The sequence below is a fragment of the Phasianus colchicus genome, chromosome 1, assembly GCF_987193195.1.
Source record: "Phasianus colchicus chromosome 1, bPhaCol1.hap1.1, whole genome shotgun sequence".
Lineage (NCBI taxonomy): Eukaryota > Metazoa > Chordata > Aves > Galliformes > Phasianidae > Phasianus > Phasianus colchicus.
Genome location: NC_143436.1, coordinates 78,085,233 through 78,111,096, shown reverse-complemented (window position 1 = coordinate 78,111,096; position 25,864 = coordinate 78,085,233). Strand labels below are relative to the sequence as shown.

General features: G+C 43.0%; 1 protein-coding gene and 1 pseudogene across 1 annotated transcript; one reads left to right on the top strand and one right to left on the bottom strand.

Moving 5' to 3' along the window:
• The first annotated feature begins 5,874 nt into the window (after window positions 1-5,874).
• On the top strand, window positions 5,875-10,697 carry LOC116240952 (homeobox protein NANOG). The gene is made up of 4 exons (XM_031611525.2): window positions 5,875-6,390; window positions 6,796-7,064; window positions 8,039-8,128; window positions 8,572-10,697. The coding sequence occupies exons 1-4, from the start codon at window positions 6,162-6,164 to the stop codon at window positions 8,986-8,988; spliced, it is 1,005 nt and encodes a 334-aa protein (XP_031467385.1). The 5' UTR covers window positions 5,875-6,161; the 3' UTR covers window positions 8,989-10,697.
• Window positions 10,698-15,752: 5,055 nt separating this feature from the next.
• LOC116240949 (homeobox protein NANOG-like) lies at window positions 15,753-20,183 on the bottom strand (annotated as a pseudogene).
• Between the last annotated feature and the right edge of the window lie 5,681 nt (window positions 20,184-25,864).

Genomic DNA, 25,864 nt, shown 5'->3' with positions numbered 1-25,864 from the left:
ATGGTTGAGTGCTGAGTGAGCAAATGTTACAATTTTGATACCAATAAATTACTTATAATAGGCATTCTCCTACTGAGCATGTGTCAGTGGAGAAAGTTCATCTAGAGGAAAAGCGATGAAGACTATTGGATGAAGTAAAAGACTGTCGATTGGACTGTCATGATGCTAAAAGGCTGCTAGACACGAGAAAGGACCATGGAATAGAAGACTGGAGACCTCATAATTTACTACCTGAGATAGGCATGTATAAGTTAACTGTCTCACGCATAATTGATGAGTATGTACCATCTGTGGAAATATAATGGACTCTGAATCATGTAATCTTTGAAGCACTTACGGTGGAAATATCCCCAGTGCTTGCTGGTGCTACTAATAAAGAATACCTGACTTAATAGTAACAAAACTTTGCTGTTAAGTTTCTACACATTGATTTCTTCAATTCAGTGTAAATGTTATATCCTCTTCCCAAGCCTCCAACTTCCACTCAATTCAATTCATAGGATAGCTTAGATTGGAAGGGATCTTAAAGCTCATCCTTTTCTAACCCCCTGCTGTGGACAGAGTTGTCATCCATTAGCTCAGGCTGCCCATGGCCCCAATTCAACCTGGCCCTAAACAGCTCCAGGAACGGGCCATCCACAACTTTTCAGGACAACCTGTTCCAGTGCCTCACCAAATGAGTAAGGAATTTCCTCCTAAAAGCTAATAAAATCTTCCCTCTTTTAGTTTAAAACCGTTTCCTCTTGCGGTCTCCATCTTGTTTATAAGCTTCCTTTAAGTACTGAAAGGCAATTTCTAAATAAAAGACATTCTGCTTAAAAAAAAAAAAATACTGTCACTCACTTTTCTTCCTTTTGTCTCTTTATCTTTCCCATCTCAGCAAAGTCGGCCACATAAATATTGTTAGACAAAAGCAGGTAAATCTTTTTCTTCCGTCAGTCCAGACAATATCCACTTGCAGATCCCATCGAACAGCGCTGAGTTTCACCGACTGCCATTCAGATGTAGAGCGGGTGCCAGCCAGGGAGCCTCAGGCTCTAACAGTTGCTAATCACACATGAATGTGTGTGCAAGAGCCAGTCTTGGAGGAAGGGAGACGGTGGACCGATGGGGGTAAGGACCAGACAATGTGGAGGTCTCTGTCCCTACCTGTGAGAGATTTGAAAGAGAAGCACCCGTTTCCAGTCATCCCTGTAACCAGACACTTGCCTTATAGGTGATCTGCTCCAATGGGGACTTTCTGGGCTTCAAAAATCCAGATGTAACAGAATTGGAACAGAATTGCTCGAGAAGTATGTGCTAATTGGTTCATGAGATGTATTAGGAATAAAATGACTCTCAGATGGTGTGCCCACTTACGGCCTGCATAAGAAGCATAATTACAGTCATCCAGTTGGTATGTAATGCCCAATAACAACACTGAAAATCATGGGATTAGCCTCAGATGAAAAAAGTGGAAGAAAATAGGTGCCACAATACACAGTGAACCCAAGAGAACATTCAACACGCATCCTACCACTCAAGTGCCCCACTAACTGTAGGCTCTGAGGATTTGCAGAAACTTTTCCCACTGAGTGGGTTGTCTGAAATTGTCCCCATCAGAAAAAGTAAAGAAACCTGAGAGGGGGGAGGGAAGGAGGGGGAAAGAAAAAAAAAAAAAAAAAAAAAAAAAAAAGCGCCACTGTTTCATTTAAAAGTTCATAAAAGAAATCTGTTCAAGGGAAGAAATCACAAACTGTCTGATACAGAGCATCTTTTAGGAGAGCTTAGGAGGTGTCACATGTTTTTAAATTATACAGGGTCTTTGTACAACGAGAAACAAAGCACAAGGTATTCCTCCCCTGCAGTGGAAATGGCAGAAAGTCTACACAAAGCAAGCATTTGAACACAGCTAACACTGTGCATTTGCTTTTAGTGTGAGGACATCTAACTGGGCCTATGAGAACAATCACTACTGCCAAAAGGCAGAGGGGAGAAGTTGATCAGGGAGGTTCTTGTCTAATACGCAGTCTCTACATGTTCCCCAGTACTGGACAACCATGGCTCTCAAGTACTCCCCAAGAAGATAATTTTTTATTCGAGTTTATAAGCACTGATAGGGAATGCTTCCTGAGACAAGTACTTACAAATAAAGCACTTCAGCATTTCTGTGCGTAGCAAGCATCAGTGCAAAGAAGGGCTGATAAAGAAAGAACAGCCCCATCTGTGTTGTCTCACTAGCTTTCTTTCCACCTTATTTTGACACTCCAGATTTCCTGCCGGCCTGCCTCCAGGTTTTATGCCACGGTCCCTCTGTTCAAGTCTGCCTCTTCATGGCTAACAATGGGTCACATCAACCAGTAATTCTCAGGTGATTAAGCAGCAGGGTTGTCAGTGGAAAGGAGAAGCTTTGTCCTTTTCTTGACCTGCTCCCCTAAAAGGTCAAGAGAAAGAAAAGCTGTATTTTAATATGAATGAGGGTCTAATTTTTATTATTCTTTGTTGGCTGCCTTCCTTCCACAAACATGACATTTTCGATCCAGACTGCTAGCTGTGACCAAGCCATGCCGGGGAGGCTGTCTGGAGTCAAGGGCTGTGGAATAGATGTTTTCTGAGGGTTAGCTGAAGAGAGTTCAGTCTAAGAAGTATCAAGTGAGCCTGCTTGCAAGAAAAGGTGGACAAGCTCAAGAGAATACAATGAAAAGATTTCTACCTGCCTTCCCCCATCACGCACATACTTGACTGAGCATGATGGCTCCCACGGAAACCTCTGCAGAGTAGCAAGGCTCAGCCACGGACCCCTGGTTACAGCTCACAGAGCACCATGAACCTGAGCATGAACAATACAGAAGCTCTCAAAAGTTCACTTCAAAATATTCACTAAAACACAGATGAGGCACGTTTGAGTCAGCTACAGAAGAGCACCTAATCTACATAAAATTTGAGACAACTCTACAAGTGTAACAGTGATCTGCTGATGAAAATGAGCTTAGCAGGGCTATGAGGTAGGAATCCGTAGAACTCTGATCCAGCAGTATAAGCTCCAAAGCTGAATTAAAAGTCAGCTGATGCTTCCTCAGCCTCTGTAAGCTGGTCTGTCTGTATCACTTCAGTGCAAGTTTGAGCTCCAGCATTCTGAAATGGTGACCCTACTTACACTAATAGGTGAACCCTTGTAGAAGGAACTTGCTGAAATCACCTTACAGCCCTTGTCCAATCTCACCTGTGTTTCAGCCAAGAGAGCTTTTAGACATCAGCTTCTATTTTTACCCTGGAAGGACTATGGAAAAGGCTTCTTGGGACATACTTCTGCCAAGTGACTGCTTACATTCCCTTCCATATGCTTAATGACCCAGCTGATGCTTACATAGTGACTAATGCCCCATCATATTAGGCACATAATGAAGCGATAACTGCAAAAGCAGGGAGTGACCACAGCATTAAGAGTGAGGTGACACAGCCTTCAGCTTAAAAACAAATCCATTTCAATCGGTTGGGAAGAATAGGACCAAAACAGATCTGAATGCGTTGCTGCTCCACTTGAAAACAGCAGCAAAAAGGAATATGAGTGAATATTTGGGTCTGCTCTCAGAGTATTCTCAGCAGGTGTTTTTAAAAAACACATAATCTCTATATATTCTTAAGCAGTATATCCACTTTGCAGCTTAATGGTGTCACAGGGCATATGTCCCAGACCCTAACATCTCAGGGAGCCTCTTGTCTACATCTTGCTTCCCATAGCATTCTCTGGGCCTGTATGACTTATGGATTTACCTTCCCAATATGTTATCATGTGTAAAATTTATTTTGGGGAAAATAACTGAATTTCTTTTCAAAAATTCTGACTTTAGCTCTCGACATGATTTTATATACTCACACAAGCCTTACTTATCCTACTAAGACATTTCAAAAGATGTCTGGTAATTTGATAAGAGGTCTGGCTAGGGAGAGGAAGCAAACTGATGTCACTAGAGGGCGACACGTGGAACAAAAAACATAAAGGGAAAAAATAAAGGGAATTAGAGACAAGCAAGATGACAAAATCAAAAGATAAACAAAGATTATGGAAAAATTAAGGGGGAAAAAAATGAAATCAGTTCCATGCAGACAGCAAAGCAGGTCCATCTCTGGGAGAGAAACAGCTCAGTAGCAAAAAAAAATTATAAACCAAGGGAGAGTGGGGATTTGATGGCAGTGAGGGTGTTATTTTGGCTGTAAAATACTAATCTTTCTGCTATGCCCCTAGACAAGCGGTGTTGCCTCTGATGACTCAGTCTGCAGCTTCTGAGATGGCAAGAGTGCATCCTAGAACCTCTCAGCATTGGGTGGCATGGCCTCCAGCCTTCTGTCTGTGTCAATAAACATTATAAGAATAGTATTTACTATTTCACTTAATGCGCACTGTAGAGGCAAATAAGTGGAGCCCCTTAAGCTATCGTTGCCAAGAGACAAATAAACAAGCACTTTGGTTTGCAAACACAGCTTCCCTGACATTGAAATCCTGTAGTTTTCCCTGTTTTTGCAACAAGCTGTTTTTTTAATGACATTATTTCACAGGTAGCATGCATATCTCCAGGGAAGCCCTGTCAGCAAAGGGACTGTGCAGATCAGTGGCCACCCCTACCATAACAGTTACACAACAATTTTGCACATTTGACAGATAAACTCTTTTTCTGTCTGTGCAGTGGCTGAGCCCATAAAAGTAAGCAAGTGTGTGAAACCAACAGCCCAAAACGTGGGGAGAGGGAAGAGCCTAAGGGAAGCAGGGAACCCACAGCTTACACCACTTGCTTCAGGGCGAGATACCGTTTGCCTCCATATTTTACCTCCTCTTCGAGTTATAACAACTATCCAGATAGGGTTTCTCAGAAAGAAACTAAATCACCATAAATTAGAAAGTCATCAAAAATGACCCCAATGAGGGCCCCTCCAAGCTGCAAAAGCACCTTCAGACCAGCAACTCCCTGCCACTACCTAGCAGTGCTGGGGAAAGGGGTGCTTAACGTAGCACATGGGGCTCATCAGTTCATCATGACTAAGCTAGGGAAGAAGAAATATAAGGAAGCAAGGGAAATTACCTTACCAATAGAAATATTGCCTTAGAAGGTAATTACAGCCAATATCTATTCCCCATTTCTTTTTAGACAGGCAGGAGTCATGTTCTGTCCTTTCATTAGATGAAGTAAGGAATTTGATTGATTTGTCACATGCTCTCATTTGTACATCTCTCAGGTGGTTTTCCACATTTTATAACCCCTGAGCAATGGCATCACTCTAGTAACTTTTTAATTTCCTTAAACGAAATAGTAATACTTTGTTTGGTGTAGGCTGTGGGACAGCAGGAACAGCTAGCTTCCCCAAGCAGATTGTAGTCCCTGGCTTCAAATGCTGAGGTTCTGCAGGTCTCTTTTATATTGTCCTCAACAATTGCCATCTTGCCATCTCTTCCTGGAGCTTTTTTTTTTTTTTTTTTTTTTTTTTTTGTAAGCTCTTACTTATTTCAAATGTCATGAAAAGTAGTAACAAATATCTGAGGAAAGAAGTGACGCTTCTTTGTGCTCCTCCAAGATAGACTTGTCTGTCTCATCCTTGGGTTAGCATTTAGAAAACCTGGGGAGCTTGTCTTTCTTTGAGCTTGCTTCCCTGTGATGCAGACACCACCCTGGAACACCGCCCTCCCCGCCGGCCCCAGTCTGTATTCCCTTGCGAGGAGGAATGCTTATCTGTTTACAGTGATGGCTGTAGTCTGCAATGCAGACACGAAAACCCTCCGCATGTCCCGGGGGGGTCTCTGGGCTCCCCCTCCATTCTTTGTACTTGGGTGGGGACCGATGAGGAGGCGTAGGTGGGGAGCAAGACTGTTAAATGTGAGGGCGGAGGTGGCAGCCCAGCCCAACTTGCCGTACGGGACGGCCTTGCTCACGCCTGCTAGGCCTGAGGTGGAAACAGAGCCCCTCCTCCCATTCCCCCGAGGGGACGGGTGTGCGGGCAGCAAAGAACTGACCCCCACCGAGGAACAAAATGGGGAAGTCGGCCTTGCTGTCCTAGTCCTCCCCCACTCTCAGAACATCCCCAAAGCCACTCCCCCCCAATCAACTGACTTTTAACATGACAATGGTCGTGACAATCCCTTGGCCAAAGCCAGTCTGGGGAGGACATAAAACATTGCCCCTCACTGCCTAATGGGGTATCTCCGTGCAGTAGGCCCGTCCGCAACCAGCTCACCGCCAGCTACAGCTGGAGGTGCCATCAGGACCATGAGCGCTCACCTGGCCATGCCGTCCTACGGCGCTGTTAGGTGCGGGCACTACTACTGGCCCTCCCCGGGCAGCATGGATAGTGCGTCCGCTGAGGAAGCTCCAGCAGCAGACCTCTCCTTGACCGCAGTGCAGAAGACGCCGAGCCACCCAGGTATGTGGACCCGAAGGGGTGGCCGTATCTCTTGTGTCTTTCCTCCTCCAGCACGACGCCCCCGGTGCTCCCTCGGCACCCGTCGGCTTTTACCGAAAGCTGCCCGCAGCCAGGGAGCGATGACCGGGCCGTGTCATGGGGCGGCAGGGTAGGCAGTGTTCCTCACCTGCCCCGCTGGGAGCTAAGCGGTGGGCAGGGGTTGGGAGCTGCTGCCGGACGCTCGCCGCGAAAGTCCTAGCGCAGCCTTCGTGTACTGGCGACGCTGCGGGGCTGTCTTGCCGGCTGCCACTGCTTCTCGTTCTTACTCTGGCTGCGGAGTCTGCAGCGGTCTCCAGTGTTCCAGAAACTGAACCTCGAAGTCTTTCTCTGGAGTGACTGCTCACTCTAGTTGTCCTTTCTTCTCAGATGCGTCTCCAGCTTCCTCCAGCTCTGGGACACTCATTCAGTATACCCCGGACTCTGCCACTAGCCCCACTGCAGACCAGCCATCTCACCACCCCGCTTTTCAGAAGGTCAAGGATAAAGGTGAGAGTGGGGCAAGGAAGGCCAAGAGCCGCACAGCTTTCTCCCAGGAGCAGCTGCAGACCCTACACCAGCGGTTTCAGAGCCAGAAGTACCTCAGCCCCCATCAGATCCGGGACCTAGCTGCTGCCCTGGGGCTCACCTACAAGCAGGTAACATCTTCCTCTGAGCAGCCAAGTTGCATCATTAAGTGTAAAGTCATCTCAAACATCTTTTCTTTTTCTTTTCTTGGATTCACAGGGAGGAGTGTTTCTCATTATATTGTTTATGTCAGAGATACGTCCTTGCCCCACAGTTACTCATGTGTGACTGAGGCAATTTGTGAATCAGTGCTGATGTTGGCTCAGCAGTGAGAAGCATGCCGCTATTCAAACAACTTTGCTGTAGTTGTCTTGTCTGGCATGTTTTTCAGGCAGGGGTTTTGATGCGTTGAGTGTGAAAACCGGTGACCTGAGCTGTAAGTGTGCTAGTCCCAGCTTTGATTCTCCATCAGTTAGCTGATGGAACTGTGTATAGAATTAGAAGCAAAGCAGAAACTGAGGGCTGCTCCAAAAGTTATGCCTCCTGTTTTATTATGTTGGACCACAACCTCAGAGGCAGAGGTTGAAGCTTCCTGCCAGTATTCCATTACATTTTGTTGCCGTGTGACAGATGGCAGCAGAGGGGTAATCTGACAAAATAGCGTCTGACATGGAAGTGCATATGAAGCAAATGTGTCTCACTGAACCCACTGACATTAATTGACACTTTATGAACGTTTATGAAAATCAAACAATGGATGTTTGCACAGTGAGGCCATGGGTAGTGCTGACAATGTGGATCACTTTTGTTGGTGTATATTTTAACAAGTATGCCACACAGGCTGTTATTTATCACATATGGTGAAAATGCATAGCTAAGAATGGTGACTGTTGAAAAATAGTGCTCCATTTCTGGGAGATCGCTCTATCCAATGGCATTATTGTGCTCTTTCTAGCTACTGGAGTTTCCATGGAAATAGATAGGAGACATTACTTCTGGAGCAACCAATGTATATTGCTGTAGAAAGAAAAATTCGGGGGATACATAGTAAGCTTCAAATAAGAATGGATTTTTAATGTTCTATGTTCTTTCCCCTCTCTTCTAGGTGAAGACATGGTTTCAGAACCAACGGATGAAATTTAAACGTTGCCAAAAGGAGAGTCAGTGGGTGGATAAGGGGATTTATCTACCACAGGTGAGAGAATTCCCCTTGCCTTAGTATGCCTTACCAGTACTAGTCAGGGTTCCTGCATTCTGTGGGGAAAAGTGTATCGTGTCCAAGCCAGTTTCATTTTTCATAATGCATTCTACAGCAGCATCTATTTTTTAAGCCTGCCTTGGCCATTGAGGTATCTTTGCACTTAGTTAAGACGTGGTAAAAAAAAATTAAACAGTTCAAGAGGGCCAGTGAGGCTACTCGTTTTTTTTTTTTTTCCTCTAGCATGGTGCTCCCAGAATTGGACTGTAGACTTTTTAACTTAAGATCTGTAATCTCTGATAGTAATTATCCATAGTGAAGACACTTGACTGAAAAGACCATATTTTGGAGGAGGTGGAAAGTAGGATACATCCAATACAATGGGTACAGTTGGCATGGTGCTAATAATTACTGAATGGTCTCTTCTCTGTCTTTCCCAGAATGGGTTTCATCAAGCTGCGTATCTGGATATGACCCCTACATTTCACCAGGGCTTCCCTGTTGGTGCCAACAGAAATCTTCAGGCTATGACCAGTGCACACCAGGCTTACAGCAGTGGCCAGACTTACAGGAATGGGCAGGGCTTGTACTCCTTCATGGCTGTGGAGGATGAGGGGTTCTTTGGAAAAGGTGGAACAAGCTGCAACACCCAGCAGGCTATGGGTTTATTAAGTCAGCAGATGAACTTCTATCATGGCTACCCTACCAATGTGGATTATGACAGCTTGCAGGCAGAAGACGCCTACAGCTTCCAGAGCACCTCTGATAGTATCACACAGTTTTCAAGCTCTCCTGTACGGCATCAGTACCAGGCCCCTTGGCATACCCTAGGGACCCAGAGTGGTTATGAGACTTAGACTTAAGTATTGTTCTTTCCCTTCCTCCTGTTTTGACTCATGGGGTTTCTAGGGTCTTGACTCAGAGATCCAATTTCTATTCCTTTCTTTTGTCTCTCATTTTCAATTCCTGCATTAACTGTTGGTAGGGTTTAGCACCTCACTACTTTGGGTTTCTTTTCTTTTTAAAGGCATCTCTGCAAAGCTAACCCTTTGCAAGGGTGTTTTGTGTATGGACAGGTGAAATTGCATTTATGGAGGGGAATGTGCAATGCCAAGGCCAGGAGCAGTGGAGATGGCAAAGATCCATGTTTACTGTCCAAGACCCACTCCACTGCCTCTTTTGCGGATGACTCTCTGATCTTTGCCATGTGTCTTGCAGCTAAAACTTGGATAGGATTTCTAATTTCTGGAAAAATACCCTATTTGTAGCCCAGAGTCTTTCCTGCTGCCTTGCCTTTTTCTGCTGCAACCTCAGTCATCTAGTAAGTTCATCTGGGTCTTCTCATCTCTGAACTGAAAACCTAAATATTATCTTAACATGGATGGTTTGGTTCAGTTACTCTGTCTTTCCACCTGGAAAGGTCAGTACCTGCCTACCCTTTGCCTCCTGCCTTTCTATGTACATAGGGCAGTTTAAGGAGGAGAAGGAGAAGAGAAAAAGAAGTTAGAGTGTTGTCTGTACCTGTTGTGGAAATGTTTTGATTTCCAAAGCTGCTGAATATTTTATGCCTGTCAAATAATTAACAATCAATCTCTGGAACTATTTGTAACAGTTTAGATCTTGTCTTCCTTAATCTCTCTGCTGAGAAAATGTTGACTTGTCCCAACCTGAATGTTGCAGCAGATGGTACACCGAAATGCCATTGCTGGAAATGTGAGTAGTGGCTATATTTAGCCATTTTCTGAGTGCTGAGAAATAGTTTGCTTATCTGCATATCAGGATTCACTAGCAATTTGTGAACACAGTGACAGTACCATGGGCAGCTTTCTCAGAGGTAGAGGGTAGGCAAAGATAAAGGGCATGGTTATGTTAAATCATGGTTAGTTATTCTGAAACCTGAATGTCAGAGAGAAAAAACCTGTTGGATAGTAGGGGGGGCTAGAGCAGGATTTTTCCCTAATCTTTTGTCTAATCCCAGTTTTAAGATAGCAAGTGAATGTTTTCATCTCATCTCTATTACTTAGTTGGATCTTTTCCATATTCTATTGCTGAAAGATACATCAGTTACCTCTTCTGGTAGCTGTTCTGGGGGAGGTGACAAGTTTAGGGAAACCTAGGTAGACAACCGAAGAATGAAAATGGCAATTAAATGTTTTCATTTTGTTTTTCAAAAGAACTGAATCATCATTTTCAGTATGGAGATTACTAGAACTCAGTGACTGCCTGTGTGAAATTGGATCTTTTTTAAGTGGTGAGATTAGAGAGTCCAGTCTGTTACTGCCCAAGAATACAAAATGTCTTGAGTTGGCAAGAGTAAATAAATGATAAAAGCTTAAATAATTTTTTTCACTAATGCAGTTTGTACTGAAATCCTATATTTTAATGTATGTGAAAGGATTATATTTCATAGTTGAACTTTCACTACAAAGAAGATGGATGCTTGCTGCTATTCTTGCAGTGATCATGGCCATGTTCTATGGCATATGTGTGTTGTCTACTGCTTTACTTCTGCTTGATGTTTTTACAGAGTTGATTGAATTGAAAATAAATGACTTTATTTTAATGTTGAAACAGTGTTTCTTGCTTGCATTTTTTTTTTTTTTTACCAGAAAGGTGTTTTAAGGAAATCATTATTTGGTTAGCTCCACAGTAGAGAAGAAAGGGGGATAAAATGTAACCTTGCTGCGTTTAGCCCAGAAGTGGTAATAATTATAGAATTATAGAATCAAGGTTCAAGGATAAGTTGAATCATGAATTCCAACTGTCAGCCTATCACTACCATGCCTGCTAAACCATGTCCTTAAGCACCTCATCTACATGTTTCTTGAGCATCTCCAGGGATGGTGACTCTACTATTTCCCCTGGCAACTAAAAAAAAAAGACAAACTCCTTTAAAACAGCTGTTTATGATTAGGTCACAGGGTTTTGTCAATCTTGTCTTCAATTATGGAATGGCTTGAGTTGGAAGAGACCTCAAGGATCAAGTTTCAACCCCCCTTCTGCAAGCAGGGTTGCCAACCACTAGATCAGGTATTAGATGAGGTTGCTCAAGGCCCCATCTAAATTGGCCTTGAACATTGTCAGGGACACGGTATTCATAACCTCTCTGGGCAGTCTGTTCCAGCACCTCACTGCCCTCTCAGTGAAGAACTTTCTCCTGAACATCTGATCTAAATCTTCCCTCCTTTAGTGTAAAGCCTTCCCACCCTGTCCTATCGCTACCTACCTGTGTGAAATGTTGATTTTCCTCCTGTTTACAATCTCCCTTAAATACTGGAAGGCTGTAGTGAGGTCTCCCTGCAGCATTCTTTTCCCCAGACTGAACAAGTCCAGTTCCTTCAGCCTGTCTTCATTGGAGAGGTGCTCCAGCTCTTTGATCATCTTTATGGCCTTCCTCTGGAGTGTCTCCAAAAGCTCCACATCTATACTGTGTTGGAGGGCTCAGACACAATACTCCAGATGGGGCCTAATGAAGGCAGAGTAGAGACGGACAGTTTCCTCCCTTGTCCTGCTAGCTCCTCCTCTTTTAATGCAGCCTAGGATACAGTTTGCCTTCTGGGCTGTGAGAATGCACCACTGGCTAGCATCAAAATTTTCCAGTACACCGAAGTCCCCAGCCTGGGTGCAACAACCTGTACTTGGCCTTGTTGAACCTCATTAGATTCACGTAGGCCCATTCTTCAAGCCTGTCTAGGTTACTCTGAATTGCATCCCTTCCTTCTATTGTGTCAACTGCACCATTCAATTTAGTACCATCAGCGAACTGTCTTAAGTCATTATTGATAGATGTCAAAGAACGTCAGTACCAAGACTGCCCCGTGGGGGACGCCACTCATCGCTGGCCTCTAACTGTACATATAGCCATTGACTACAACCTTCTGGATATGACCATCCAAACAATTCTTTATCCACCAAATAGTCCAGCCTTCAAAAACATCTTTCTTCAATTAAAAAATAAGGATGTGATGGGGAACAAGATTGAAGGCATTGCACAAGTTCAAGTAGGCCACATCAGTTGCTCTTCTGTTGTCTATCAAGGACATCACTCCACCACTGAAGGTCACCAAATTGCTCAGGCATAATCTGCCCATGGTGAAGCTGTGATAGCTGTCTTAGACCACCTCTTCCTCTCACATGTGCCTTATCCTATCTTCCATTTGGATCTGCTCCATGATCTTTCCAGGAACAGACACGAAGTTCACTCACCTGTAATTCCCTGAGTCTTCTTTCTTTCTTATAATTGGGAGTGATGTTTCCCTTTTTTCCAGTCACCAGGGACTGATCATAGCCTGACAGCTATGATTTTTCAACTATGATGGAGAGTGGCTTGGTAACCACACCAGCCAGTTCCTTTAGGAGCCTGGGATGCATGTCTTCTGTCCCCATAGACTTGTACACATTCAGTCTCATTGGGTGATCTTGAACATGCTGTTTACTTACAGTAAGTGAGATTTTGCTCACACAAACCCAGCCTAGAAGTACAGGGGTACAAGTGTGTTGGGAAAATTTTGCTCAAATAGACTTGCTTAATTATCCCCAAAAAAGATAGAAGAAAGTCTCCAGCTTTCTTTATTCCAATAAAAGGGAGAGTCTACAGAGACAGCCCCCACAGGATCTCTCATAATATCAGGGTTCAATGCCCCCCTTTTTTCCCTATATCCCAACCACATTGTTCCTCCTTTTCTTTCTGGCTGGAGTACTTGGATGTTACAGACTTTCTGGTATGCCTAATATGTTTTCTCCCTTGTATGTGACCCCCTTTTGTATCATGCATCACATGTAAAACTAACTCCAACTTTATGCCACCCAGGGAGAGAAATATTAATTAACCCATTAAGCTTATACAAAGTTCAAAAGTTCAAGTTGTTAATTGACTTTTATTACTAAAACCTTATTTGATGAGAGTGTACAGATACAAAGTGCAAGTGAATTTGCAAGCTTTTGCACAAGTTTGCAAGCACAGGCATCTTGTTCACAAGCCTCTGTAAATAGTTTTGTTTGCAAGTACATATTGTTCTTAAGCCTCTTCTATTTCAGGTGTGTTGCATGGTGGGCTCCAGGAATAGACAAGATGTTAGTTGCTTGGCTTACACTAATGGATAGCCCAATAACATGCTTGTGTTTGGCCTTTATCTGCAATAATTAATAACTGTTTAAGTATGAGAGATATTAACAAAGCTTAAAGTTTTCAACACAACTTTTGCTAAAATAGCTTTGGGATGGAGGCAGCTTTCTATGATTTGTTACTGCATTTGCCAGAAATTGAGTGTTCCTTCACAGAAACAATTATTCCTATGGTTGGTGAGCCCCTAGGGTGAACTGGGGCTTGGTAAACATGTCGTTGCATAGTTGGAAGGAAGATGCAAATTGGCTATTGGAGTTTCGGCATGTGGACTGAGAAAGACCAGGGATCAGGAAGGGCTTCTGACAGCTGTGGAAAGTCACAGAACTTGACAGTTTCAAGCTGCTGGAGCCCTTGAGCAAGGGCTCCTGTCCCCAGTTGTCTCTGCAGTGTGGGTAAAAAGTGTGATATTTAATAACTTCTTCCCTACAGGCATTCATAAGTGCTATATTAAGTCATCTAATTACCCTGAATGATTCAAATGCTAAATAACTGGGCTTTGAAAATTTTCAGTTAAGCATTGCCACACATGTATTGTTTGACCTGTCATCAGTGGCCAAAAGCATCTTGACCAATATTGAACATATGAAGAGGCATGATGAAGAATCCAAAATCATGGCAGTGGATTTTAAAGAAAAAAAGAACTTTTCCTTTCACGTAACAGCCATGCAACATTCACGTCATTCAGTGTTTTGAAGAGCACCCTCATGTCCCATCTCTGAATCCCTTTCCACAAGACAAATTAATTTCTCACGTTTAATGGACATTCTGCTGCTTGCACACAGCATGTTTCTCTAGCAGTGGGGCTGTATCGGAGTCACTTAGTCTTTTAAATATCACAACACTGGAACTTCTGCCTGGCATGAGACCCAAGATGTAGCCAAGCAAACTGTTGCTAGGTGACAGGGAAAAACTTTTTTTTTTTTTTTAATTATTTTTTAACCTACAGCAGCATTTATCGGAATGGCATGAAAAGTTCACATCATAGTCCTGATAATTGTTGTTATTGTTGAGATGTTAACCATCACCTTTATGCTGCTTTCAGATAAGCTAACCCAATCAATACCAACCCCTCTGTTAATGTAGTGGTTCCAAGAACAAATCTTTCCCAAGTTTAGCCACTTGATAGGAGTAGGATAGGTGTGGTGGAGCTATGTTTTAAAATCGAACTCCAAAATGATCTGAGATACAAGTTGATCCTTCAAAAAGCTCTGCTTTTCCCCATTAAGTACTGTAAGTACAGACCTATAAACAGTGTAGCTGTATAACCAAAAGGTCAGAGTTGTTACATGAGGGAACTGATGTAGCAGGAAACAACTGTGAGACACAGAAAAACAGAACAGCTTTGCCAACAAAAGACCATACATCTTATTACCCCAGTCTCAGATAATTGTCTTCATCCTATGCTCATTTTTTTAATCATGACAACTACTTCACATTAAGAAAATATTATTGTTATCAAAGAAAACCTCTAAGTGTCTAAGGGAAATATGACCCTACTGTTGATCATACTTTGATACACATATCTGTTCTGAGGTACTTATGATGTCTATACAGTATTAAAGTTAGAAATGATAATATTATATATCTGAGTCTGGTGCCATTATTAAATATTGCTGGGTAGGTAAGATTCTTAGGGTAGGTGGGGAGTTACCCTACTGGTTCCTTAACTCTAGATACCTGGCCTTGCCAATAGTTATGAAGCTAACCCACTGATAGCACAGAAAAGTGTTTATAGTTTCAGATTCAAATCAGTAATAACAATGGCATATGGTTGCTATGGCTATTTTTGTTCCATTTAGGTTTCAAATAGTGATGCCCTACTATAGTGAAAAAGACAGAGAAAAATACATAATCCATCTGAAAATATATTTAATTATTTGCTACATATAATTAACTTTTTAGGTTTTCTTAAGAGGAGACAAAGGAGGATAGAATAAAGTTTATTTATCATTTTGATGTTTACAAGATCATCTCAACACCTTTTCTGCAAGCAACTTGTCAAATCTCCCTTTGCTATATACTTTATCAATCATATAACTTGTGATAACCTGCAGAACTGGTGATCTAACCATCAGGTGCCTGGTGTGTGATAAAAAAACTTATACAATGTCACTGAAAAGTATGGGACCAGCACCTCTACATACAGCCTGTGTCTTTATGTGTTATGTATATACAGCCATATAATGATATGTATACATTAAATACATCTGTATTTGTTACATAAGTTTTGAAGTCCTCAGTTTAGAAGATCTAGAGCATAATCTAGTCAGCCAAGCCAGATAGTCTAGTAAGGGAATCTGTTTTTGCAAATAAAGAAGAGTGTGTACCTTTGTACATGTAAAGGCTGTGTATACATGTCTGTGCAAGCATCTATACGTCTGGCTATGCTTGCAAGCAAATATTTGGGTCCCAGAATGGAGCTTACGTGAATAACAAAGGGAGAGATGAGAATAAGATTTGATTCCAAGGTGCCCAAATTCCTCACATCCACAGTGTTTAAGAATAATAAAGATGGTGGCCAGCAGTGGCTGGGAATGATGCCCACATGGGGGCTGACTGGTGAAAGTTAAAACTATCACTTGTCTTTGTGCACTGCCAGGATAACTATGATAAAAGCCTACTTTGTGCTAGGCAATGAAGCCCACTGTCTGCTGGATGCTGCAGATGCCTCCAGCTTTGTAAAAGACTCCTCCATCCTTGCTGGTCAAAATAGTGTAAGCATTCTGCCCTGCCCTGTTGACAGGGGATAGGCATTCTTTGGATGTTACTGGCATCATCCTGGTGGAATTTCGGGTACACATCCAGGTAAGAACTTGGCTGGAAGCTGTTCTAAAAAGGAAATAGAGTGAATTAAAATGCATATCTTCCACTGGTGTCCACAGACCTAACATCTACTGGTGCTCTACTCTGTCTCTCCACATTTCACCTTGTTTCTTGTTCCCCAAGGGGATTGAGAGCAAGAAAACTATATCCGTCCCCTATAGTTTGGGGTGGATATAGAATCAAATGCAATATATAAGAAATACACTCTTACTCTGGCAGTACTGAAGTGACATAGTCAACATATTACCAGGCTACCTACAGAATGTGGAGAGTCATGCTAAGGCTGTGCCTCTGTGCTGAACAAACCAGAAGGCAGGGTATGCCTATGTGTGGTTAAGTTGCCCACATGTTCTTACTTGCATGAGGCACTGAATCCAAGCAGTCCACAAGCTATTCTTCTGGCACCTTTTCAGCTTCGTCCTCTGGTTTTGAAACCAAGTCTTCACCTTGGGTGGTGAAGGGAGAGCAGAGAAAATATCTGAAGGAATAGTGAATGTTATCAGATTTACAAGCAGTAATAACCAGGGGACAGTGGTCAGATGACGCATGGGCAGCAGTAGATAAAGCCCTTTAAGTGTTCCCTGAGGTTATTGCTTGGGAGATGTCTGTCTAGCAGCCTCAGCTGCTTTGGGAGGAGTGGATGGAGCAACATTATGGCCACATGACAATTATTGTTGTGACACAGAGATAAGTTTCAGTCATGGACATGAATGACCGTGAATTAGACCCATTCAGGCCTCCACAAGCCCCCGCACTGTAAGAAAACTTCTGAAACACTGTTTCTGCGTGTTTATTAGTGAAGTGAAAGGTTTATTCCTTGTATCTAGCAGTTTCTGAATTCAAAGGTTCTCACAGGGTGAATTCCAGGTATGTTTTCCCCCTGGGTTTTGTCTGGACTGTGAGAACAGCCATTGCAGAATGTTGACTGAAGGAAATAGCAGACTGCCCCACCAGCCTTGTCCCTGACAGAAGCAGTTCAGTATGTGGTTGCATATATATGCATGTGCAATGTATATATAACTATTTTAATCCCAGGACATCCAAGGACATACTGACCATCACACTTATCTCTTATATCCAAATTCCAGGCAGATTTTGGAGTTGTTACTGCATGTACTTGTGCCCCACCCTCAAGCTCTGTCTATTTAACCAACACCAGTTCACTATTCACAATGTATCTGGAGACCCTGAAGGACTGCAGTGTAGGAACCTAGCAGTATTTGCAAGGAGGGAGAGTGCTTAGAAGGATGTTTTTAGATATTGGATAAGATCACCCCTGGGAAGTGATAGTTACAGCTGTCAGCATATTACAGACAGAAAACTCTGGGAGTAGGAACACTGGTGTATGTCAGGGTTTCTGTGAAATTCATCAGTGCCTGAAAAAAAGATTGAAAAGTCCTATCAAGCCCAATACGTACATTAGTTTTTGCAAACACCATATTCATGACTGTATTTGTAATTCTACTACAAGTGTTGGCAAAAGTCCCCTTAGCTGACCCCTCACCGAGAACTGAGTAAAGTGCTACTGACTCTTGATTCCCAGAAGTACTTCAGATCTCTGGCATGAATAGACAGGAGAGCAACTGTTACATGGCACTTTTGCCTGTGCCCATTACCAGGAACTATTTTTTCCACCCTGTCACTGTTTTATGTGACTATTCAGCCTCTATATGACATATATACCTAAGTCTCTATGTTCACCTGCTGGTAGGTGAGCCCCAGCACAGCAGTCAGCTCCTGAATCTGATGGGCTGAGGTACTTCTGGCTCTGAAACTGCTGATGCAGGGTCTGTTGCTGCTCCTAGGAGAAAGCTGTGTGGCTCTTGGCCTTTTTGACTGCCCCGATGTCATATTCTCTGCCATTTTGAGACTTAGTGGTAGGTTGAGGGGATGAGGATGCTGTGTTGACTGATGACCAAGTCTGGCATGAACTAGCTGAAATTCCCAGAACTGGAAGAAGCTGAAGAAACATCTGAAAATAAAAAGACAATGTCAGAAATCATGTCAGACATTATGTACACCTGAATGGGTATGAGCACACTTCCTATGTATTGTGTGACAAGATCAGAACTCCTTGTTTACCTGAAAGGGGTCTACTTGAAGGAAAGTTCTGTGTCACACTTCTATGTTCATGAATCTGTGAACACAGACATGCTCACTGACAGTAAGCAGCTTTCCAGCTCTGACTCTCAGGATTTCCACAGCTCCTTTTTATGAGATGGAAAAAGGCACAGAGGGGAGAATGCTAAGCATTGGCTCATAGTATTATTATTCTCCTTCAAAAGGCCTCGGTAATATTTCATTTTCAGGTGGTATAAAGAAGCCTAGTCATGACTGCAAACAGCTTTGAGTTGATAACTGTGCTCCCCAAAACTGTCTGCCCGGGAATCTCAAGATATTACATAGACAGCGTGCATGATGGGGCAAAACAGACAGTGCTTTTAAGGGGAGGCAGATGTAGATTATCAAAGCCAGACTTGGATACTGGTTCACTCCAATGGATCTCACCTACAGACTGCCTCAGTGCTGGAAAAGTGTGCAGATTAAGAAGGGTTATTTAGCTAGGGAAGAACAAAGGAGAGAGATTTTACATAGAGATGGGAAGGGAGAGAGGAAAGGTAGAAGTGTAGGACAGAGGAAAAGACTCAACCCTGTATCAGGGTCATAGGGGACAAAATTCGAAAGTACAGAGGAAGCTCTTCAAGCCCTTTCTTGTTTGTTCTGATAAAAGTCCTGAAGGGGCCTGTGTTGAAGAATAAAGCCAAGACAAAGATCTAAAGGAAAAAAATCCTAAATAATCCAAACCACTTTTCCAGACAAAAGCTGCCAAAATACAAAGTCATTCCAGCTGCCTGGATAGGAGAATGATAAGGACAGATTACCCCTGTCATATTGCTGTCAGGTACCTGATTTCTGAGGCCTGTGAAAGGCTGAGAGCTTCTCAAGACAATCCTGACAAAAAGGCTGTGATACCAATCTTCTTCACATATCTCCAATGATAAATGTGTTCATTCCTTCTTCCTCCAGATACTCCTCTACAAACCCTACTGCATGGGTTCCCTTCTCTTCCTACTGACATTTCAGGAGAGAGGAGATGCAGTGAATGGGCAGTCCCATTTCAGTACACATCCTCTGACTATTGATCCCTATGGTTCCCAAACTCCTCGCTGGCCATCTTGAGAGCTGTAAGTCTGAAAAAAACTGAGGCATCCTCCTCATCTTCCTGAATACATATTCAATGCAAAGTACTAACGCCTTTCTGAGGAATGGGAAAGCATGTTGAGAATATGGGTTAGGAAAATAGGAAAGTCTTCTATCAGACAGGAAGCACAGAAAGATACTATCCTGCTAACATTCCCATATGTGTCCCTGCTCAGTCAGTCATCCAAAATCCCCATATAATTTATCACCTGCAGCTTTAGTTCCCCTCTTCTATAAGAAGAGACTGAAGGAAAAAGGAAGCAGGAAATAAACAGCAGTGGAACAAATGTAAATACAACAACCTAAAACATTTGTCTAAAACGAGGCCTAGACATTCCTCCTCTGAGAGCTACAAACATCTGTAAAACCATGCTGTCACACCATCTGAGCCTGGAGCACAGGCTTTCCTATGCCTGGACTGGTGATATTTACAGAATCAATTCACAGACACAAAAGCAGCATGGAAAGATGACATGACTGTCCAACACCATCCTTCCCACCTAGAACACCATTCTTCATCCAGCACCCATATATATTGGAAAAAGAAAAAAAAAAAAAAAAGAAAAAGAAAGAAAAAAAAAGGGGAAAAAAAAAAAGGAAAAAGGCGAGGAGATAAATAAGAAAAGATTTACTCAAGGCCGTTATTAAGCAAATGAGCAAGCCGGGGCCACAGGTATCCTGAAGATCAGCTCTAAGAAATAAGTGAAATGCCTTACCTGCAGTCTGCCTCTTCTCTCCTGTCTCTGGAGATAGACTGCTACTGGCCACTACTGCTGCTGCTGGCCCAACTGAAGCAGGAGCATGTCCTGCCTCCCCCACCGAGTTCCAGTACAGATCCAGGTATCCCATGCCAGACCCACCGGCTTACGGCTGGTAAAGGGGAAGAGTTAAATGTGCACACATGTGGGTTGGCTCCCACACCTTTCAGGAGATGCCACCTCCACTTAAGGGGCAGGTCTTACCAGCAAGCTGCAGTAGCCGTGAAGTATAGACAGGCAGTTACCCTTATAGCTCACCATAACTTGCCTGGGACTGCAATATCTATCATCGTCGGCTCCTCAAGGCTCTTTGTTATGCTGAAGAGGGCTGTTTGATAGGGTGGGGACAAAGCCGGGCATAGGGCGGAGGTGGGAGTACAAGTGGCACCAGGGCTGAAATTCTTGCCATTCTGCAGGTCTCAGTCACACCCGAGCAGCTCTGATTCAGAGCCCCAGGAAACCTCCTACTTGGTACTTTGGGATCAACTAAAATCGTCCCATCACAAAATAATCCCATGAACAGGGATGTCGTGTAGAAGAGGGCTCTTGACTTTTGGAAAAACGAACTCCATCTCCACCACAAGGAGGAGAATAGAGGAGATAGATCTGATGCTGAGCTATGCACTATCCTGCTGGGCAAACCCAAGCATGGGCTCCAGTTTATATAGGATATTCTGAGACCTTTGCCTTGTCTCTCTTCCCCTGACCCCACACCGATGTAGCAGCATTTTCCACACTCTCAGTGCAGATGTTAGGGGCAGAGCAAGAGGAAAAGACAGGTAAGGATCAGAGCTGGTGTCTAGAACATACTTTTTCCTTCCTCTCCTTTTCTTCTTTTTTCCTTTTTTTTTTTTTTCTTTTTCTCTTTTCTTTCTTTTTCTTTTCTTTGTCTTCCTTTCTTCTTTCTTTTCTTCTCTCTCTCTCACTCTCTTTCTTTCTTGATTATTAATATTATTTACTGAAAAAGGAACTTCACAGACAGCTAGCTGAAGATTATCAAAGGGCTGAGGCACCCCTCCTATGAAGAAATGTTGAGGAAAATGGGCTTTTTTAGCTTGGATAAGAGAAGACTCTAGAGAGACGTCATTGTGGCCTTCCACTACTTGAAGAGGAGCTTATAAGCAGGAGGGGTACCAACATTTTTCATGGTCTAATTGTTATAGGACAAGGGGAATGCATTTAAATTAAAAGAGGGGAAGTTTGGGTTAGATGGTAGGAAGAAATTCTTTACTCAGAGAGTAAAGAATCAGCCCAGGCCATCCTATGATTCCCCTACCCTTCAGACAGGGGTAGTGCTCAAGCCCTCTTGTTACTTTCATCGCCCTCCTCTGGACCTGCTCCAGCAACTCAATGTCCTTCTTGTGTTGGGGCCCCAGAAGTGAATATGGTACTCCAGGGGGTTCTCACGAGAGTAGAGCATAGCGGGGCAGAATCAGCTCCCTTGGCCTATTAGCCACAATTCTCTTGTTCTCTTGATGAAATCCAGGTTGGCCTTCTGGGCTGCAAGCACATGCTGCTAGCTCATGTTGAGTCTTTCATCACCAACATGTTCAAATCCTTCTCCTCAGGGCTGCTCTCAAGCCATTCTTCACCTAACCTGTATCTGTGCTTGTGATTTCCCCTACCCAAGTGCAGGACCTTGCAGTTGACCTTGTTGAACTTCATGAGGTTGGCATGGTACACCTCTCAAGCCTGTCCAGGTCTCTCTGGATGGCATCTCTTCCCTCTGGTGTGTCAACTGCATCATTCAGTTTGATGTCATCTGAAAACTTGCTGAGGATTCACTCAAACTCACTGTCCATGTTGCCTACAAAGATGTTAAATAACACTAGTTCCAGCACTGATCCCTGAGGAATATCACGTGTCACTGGCCTCTATTTGGACACTGAGTCATTGATCACAACTCTCTGAGTGTAACCATCCAGTCAATTCCTAATCCAGAGAGTGGTTCATTCATCAAATCCCTTTTTCTCCGATTTAGCAACCAGGATGTCGTGTGGAACAGTGTCAAACGCTTTGCACAAGTCCAGGTAAATTACATCAGTTGCTCAATGATTGGCTGTTTGCTGACATGTGGCCAACACAAGGGGGATAAGGACCTGCAAACCTGTTCATTAAATAACTAGTGGTAAGTGTGGGAGTCACAAAACACAGTAACAGGACAGTGGGCTTATCTGCTTTGTGGACTTGCTCCAGCGCCTTCCCCTCAATGGGTTTTGGTCTGCTTAAAAAGATTTTACTTGTTTCATCTCAAGAGACACTGAAGTGTCTAACTAATGTTAGACATTCATAGAATCATAGAATCGTTTGAGTTGGAAGATATGTTTAAAGGTTATCTAGTCCAACTTCTCTGCAGTGAACAGGGGCTTCTACAGTTAGGTCAGGTTGCTCAGAGCCCTGTCCAGCCTGATCTTGAATTTTTCCATGGGTCATCTCTGGGCAACCTGTTCCAGTGCTTCACTGCCCATACTGTAGAAAATATTTTCCTTATATCCAGTCTAAATCTCCTGCTTTAGTTTGAAAACATTTCCCCTTGTCTTATCACAACAGGTCCTACTAAAGAGTCTGTCCCCTACTGAAAGGCTGCTATCAGGTCTCCCTTAAGCCTTCTCCTCTCCAGTCTGAACAACCCCAGCTCTCAGACTGTCTTCATAGGGGAGGCTTCCATCCCTTGAATCACTTTTGTGATCCTCTTCTGGATGCATTCCAATAGATCCATGTGTCTCCTATAATGAGAATTCCGCATCTGGATCCTGCACTCTGGGTGAAGTCTCACCAGCACAGAGGAGAGGGACAGGATCGCCTCCGTCCAGCAACTAGCCACACTTCTTTTGACGCAGTCCAGGATACAGTTGGCTTTCTGGGCTGTGAAGGCACATTGCTGGCTCATGTCCAGCTTGCCATTCATCACTACCCCCAAGTGGATTAGTTGAAACTCATGAGGTTCTCCTGAGCCAACTGCTAGAGACTGTCTAGGTCTCTCTGTATGGCATCCCATCCCTCAGACATGTTAATTGTGCCACATAGCTTGGTGTCATCTGGAAACCTGCTGAGGGTGTACTCACTTCCATTGTTAACGTCACTGATGAAGATGTTAAAAAGAGCACTGGTTCTGGTACTGAGCCCCAGTGAAGTTCCAGAGTTGATTCAAATATTTATTGTTAAGAATCAGCCCACCCTTGGTTTAAGTACACATGCATGACTGGTTTAAGTTTAAACCTTAGTATGAAGTTTCACAGGAGTATTCTTATATAATTTAAATCTGGACTATCCCTGTTCTCCTTGACACCTCACTGCTCCACATGTGCCTTCCTCCCAAGCCTGTGCCTGCACCCAGTACCTGCCCAGCAGGCCAGAGAGGGGAAACTGATTGGTGAGAATGTTTGGGTGTCAGCAGGGAGAAGACAGGTGGGGTAAGCAAGGCCGCAAGAAATGTGAGTTAGATTAGCTTAAAGAGTACGGACCATCACTTCTATCAGCAATTCTGGCACTGCTCTGCATCCCTTGACAGATTATATCAGATATTCTCTGACTATACAGCAAGGGTGTCTTAAAAGCATTCTGAAATCTCTTACTGGGAAGTTGAAAAGAACTGCAGGACTGGCCTGTGAGTGAGCCTGAAAATCAAAACAGCTGCTCTTGAAACATCATGGACAGACCATCCAACACACATGTCACATAACTGCACATTTCTGCTGCCATGAGACCACCTCTTTTTCATGAGGTGCAGACAGGAAGGACCTCAGGGCCAGAGTACGCTCTCTTTCTTTTGGCATTCAATAATCATATTTTGTTATGATTTGTTTGCTTATCTTCCTATTAATCACTTAATTTAGCATGTTAATTACTTAATTGCAACTTCAGCTTGAACTTAATTCTTTTAAAGCCCTGTATTTTTCTCTATAGACTTAGTTTTTGGTGCTTTAATGTTTCCTACATTTTACCTTGCTTTGTGTGTGACTGTGCTGGAATCTAGTCAGATCCACATTAGCTATTTTTCACAAGGCCCTTGTTCTCCTTGAAGATTCTATTAATTAATCTGTATCAGAAGAAGAGTTTTTCTTTCCCTCTGCCACATATTGTTCTGCTGTGTTGAAGATAGGCATTATAAAGGAAAATGAACTAAAAAAAAAAACAACCCACAAATATTCGGAATCACTTATCCTTAGAAGGGACCTTCATGATCATAGCATCCAATATGCAGCTACTTTTAATTTTTTTTAAGTGTGAGGCATGCTAAGGTGAGAAATTCTGAAAGTACAAAAACCAATATTCTGCTAAGAAAAAAATGTTATGAGAACTAGGCTGAAGGGAAGGCCCTGGGAAGTGGCACCATATCTTCCACAGGTACCCTCATTACAACATTTCTTGAAACATAGGGGTTGATTTTCTTGCTTTCATTCATATTTAACAAAGTTTTTCTTATTCATTTTCTGTCTCTTAATGTTTAAAAGACATCTGTGGTTGGTAGCCAGAAGAATTTCTGTCATGATACAGCTGTGAGCTTATGAGCAGTGTCAGGAAACAGCAATGTCTCAGACAATCTAATGCTGATCTGTTTTTCCCATTTCCAAGAGTGCTAGTTCATATCATGTATTCACCAGCAGCAGAAACTGCTGCAAGAGTCCCGCATCAGAAATTGAAGATACATTTTCCTCCCTAATTGGTCTTCTCCCTAATCAGTATATGTTTTGTCTTTGAAGTTTGCTCATGAAGTAAAAAACAAGGATATAGTCCAGATCCACTATAACTAACTCCCCTAGAAGAATGAATCTTAACTGTCATTAATGCTATCTATCACATATTTTCTCCATTAAAAGTAAGAGGATGAGGGATTTTCTAATAGTTACATTTGTGCCTATTTCCCTTTTATCAAATGCTGTGAAATTTTTAATGGTGCTTGTTGCCATGGCACCAAGCTGTCTTGAGACCTTGAAATCTCAAATTATGCTTAACCATTTAATGTAACACAGAACATTGTAATCAAATTGCACACACATACAAAACACTCTCCTACCACTGAAAACCCCACTTGGTCCTCCAGAGATGTGATCTCTGTGTGATCCCCTTTTACAGCTGGTCCTAGGTAGATTTGCAGAAGAATTTCCACTTAAGTCCAGTTTGCTGGACTGTAGATTTCCATAGACATTCTTCCAGTGCAGATGTCAATACCTGGAAACCCATCCCACTCATTCACCTCTGACTGATATTAGGTTTTTAACTTAGGCTAGGTCCTACACTTTTTGACTTAGGCAAGACTAGGCTAGGCCCAAGCTAGGCTTTCAGTGCTCTTTTTATGGTAGTCAATCATCATGCTTCATGATCAGTATATAGTCTTATAAGGGACTGGTGAAATCTCACTAAATATCTTCTGAGCAAATGGCCTGCAAATAGAGATAAATTGATAGGGAACTCTGTCCACAGAACAAGACAGGAGGAAGACACTGAGCTAGGGCTTCTCTGCAGGGGAATAAGGTAGAGTGAGAGAATGTGATGACTTTTGGCAGCTGGAAGAAAGTTAGAGGTTTCTCAGTTACATTAAATGCAGGCAAAAAAATTGTTTTAAGGTACTTATAGGCCCTGGAACATCAAACTCCATAGACTCTTTGACATATCTGAGAGTGGGAGAAGAATGCAGTGTGCTCCTTTTCATGTCACCAGCTCTGGCATCTGGGATTCCACCAGCCCAAATGTGCCAGGAATTAACTCTCCTCAGACAAACTGAGATAACATAGCAGAGCTCTGATCAAGGGACTGATATCAAAGAAACAAGCCACTCAGCCCCAGGGCTGAATTATCAGAGCAGTTTATTCCAGCCTTTTCTCC

Bases quoted from the DNA above. Each gene is read 5' to 3' on its own strand.
- LOC116240952 (XM_031611525.2), top strand. From the start codon at position 6,162: ATGGGGTATCTCCGTGCAGTAGGCCCGTCCGCAACCAGCTCACCGCCA. The intron at 7,065-8,038 runs GTAACATCTTCC...CCTCTCTTCTAG, and splicing joins TGGGGCTCACCTACAAGCAG to GTGAAGACATGGTTTCAGAA. The intron at 8,129-8,571 runs GTGAGAGAATTC...TGTCTTTCCCAG, and splicing joins AGGGGATTTATCTACCACAG to AATGGGTTTCATCAAGCTGC.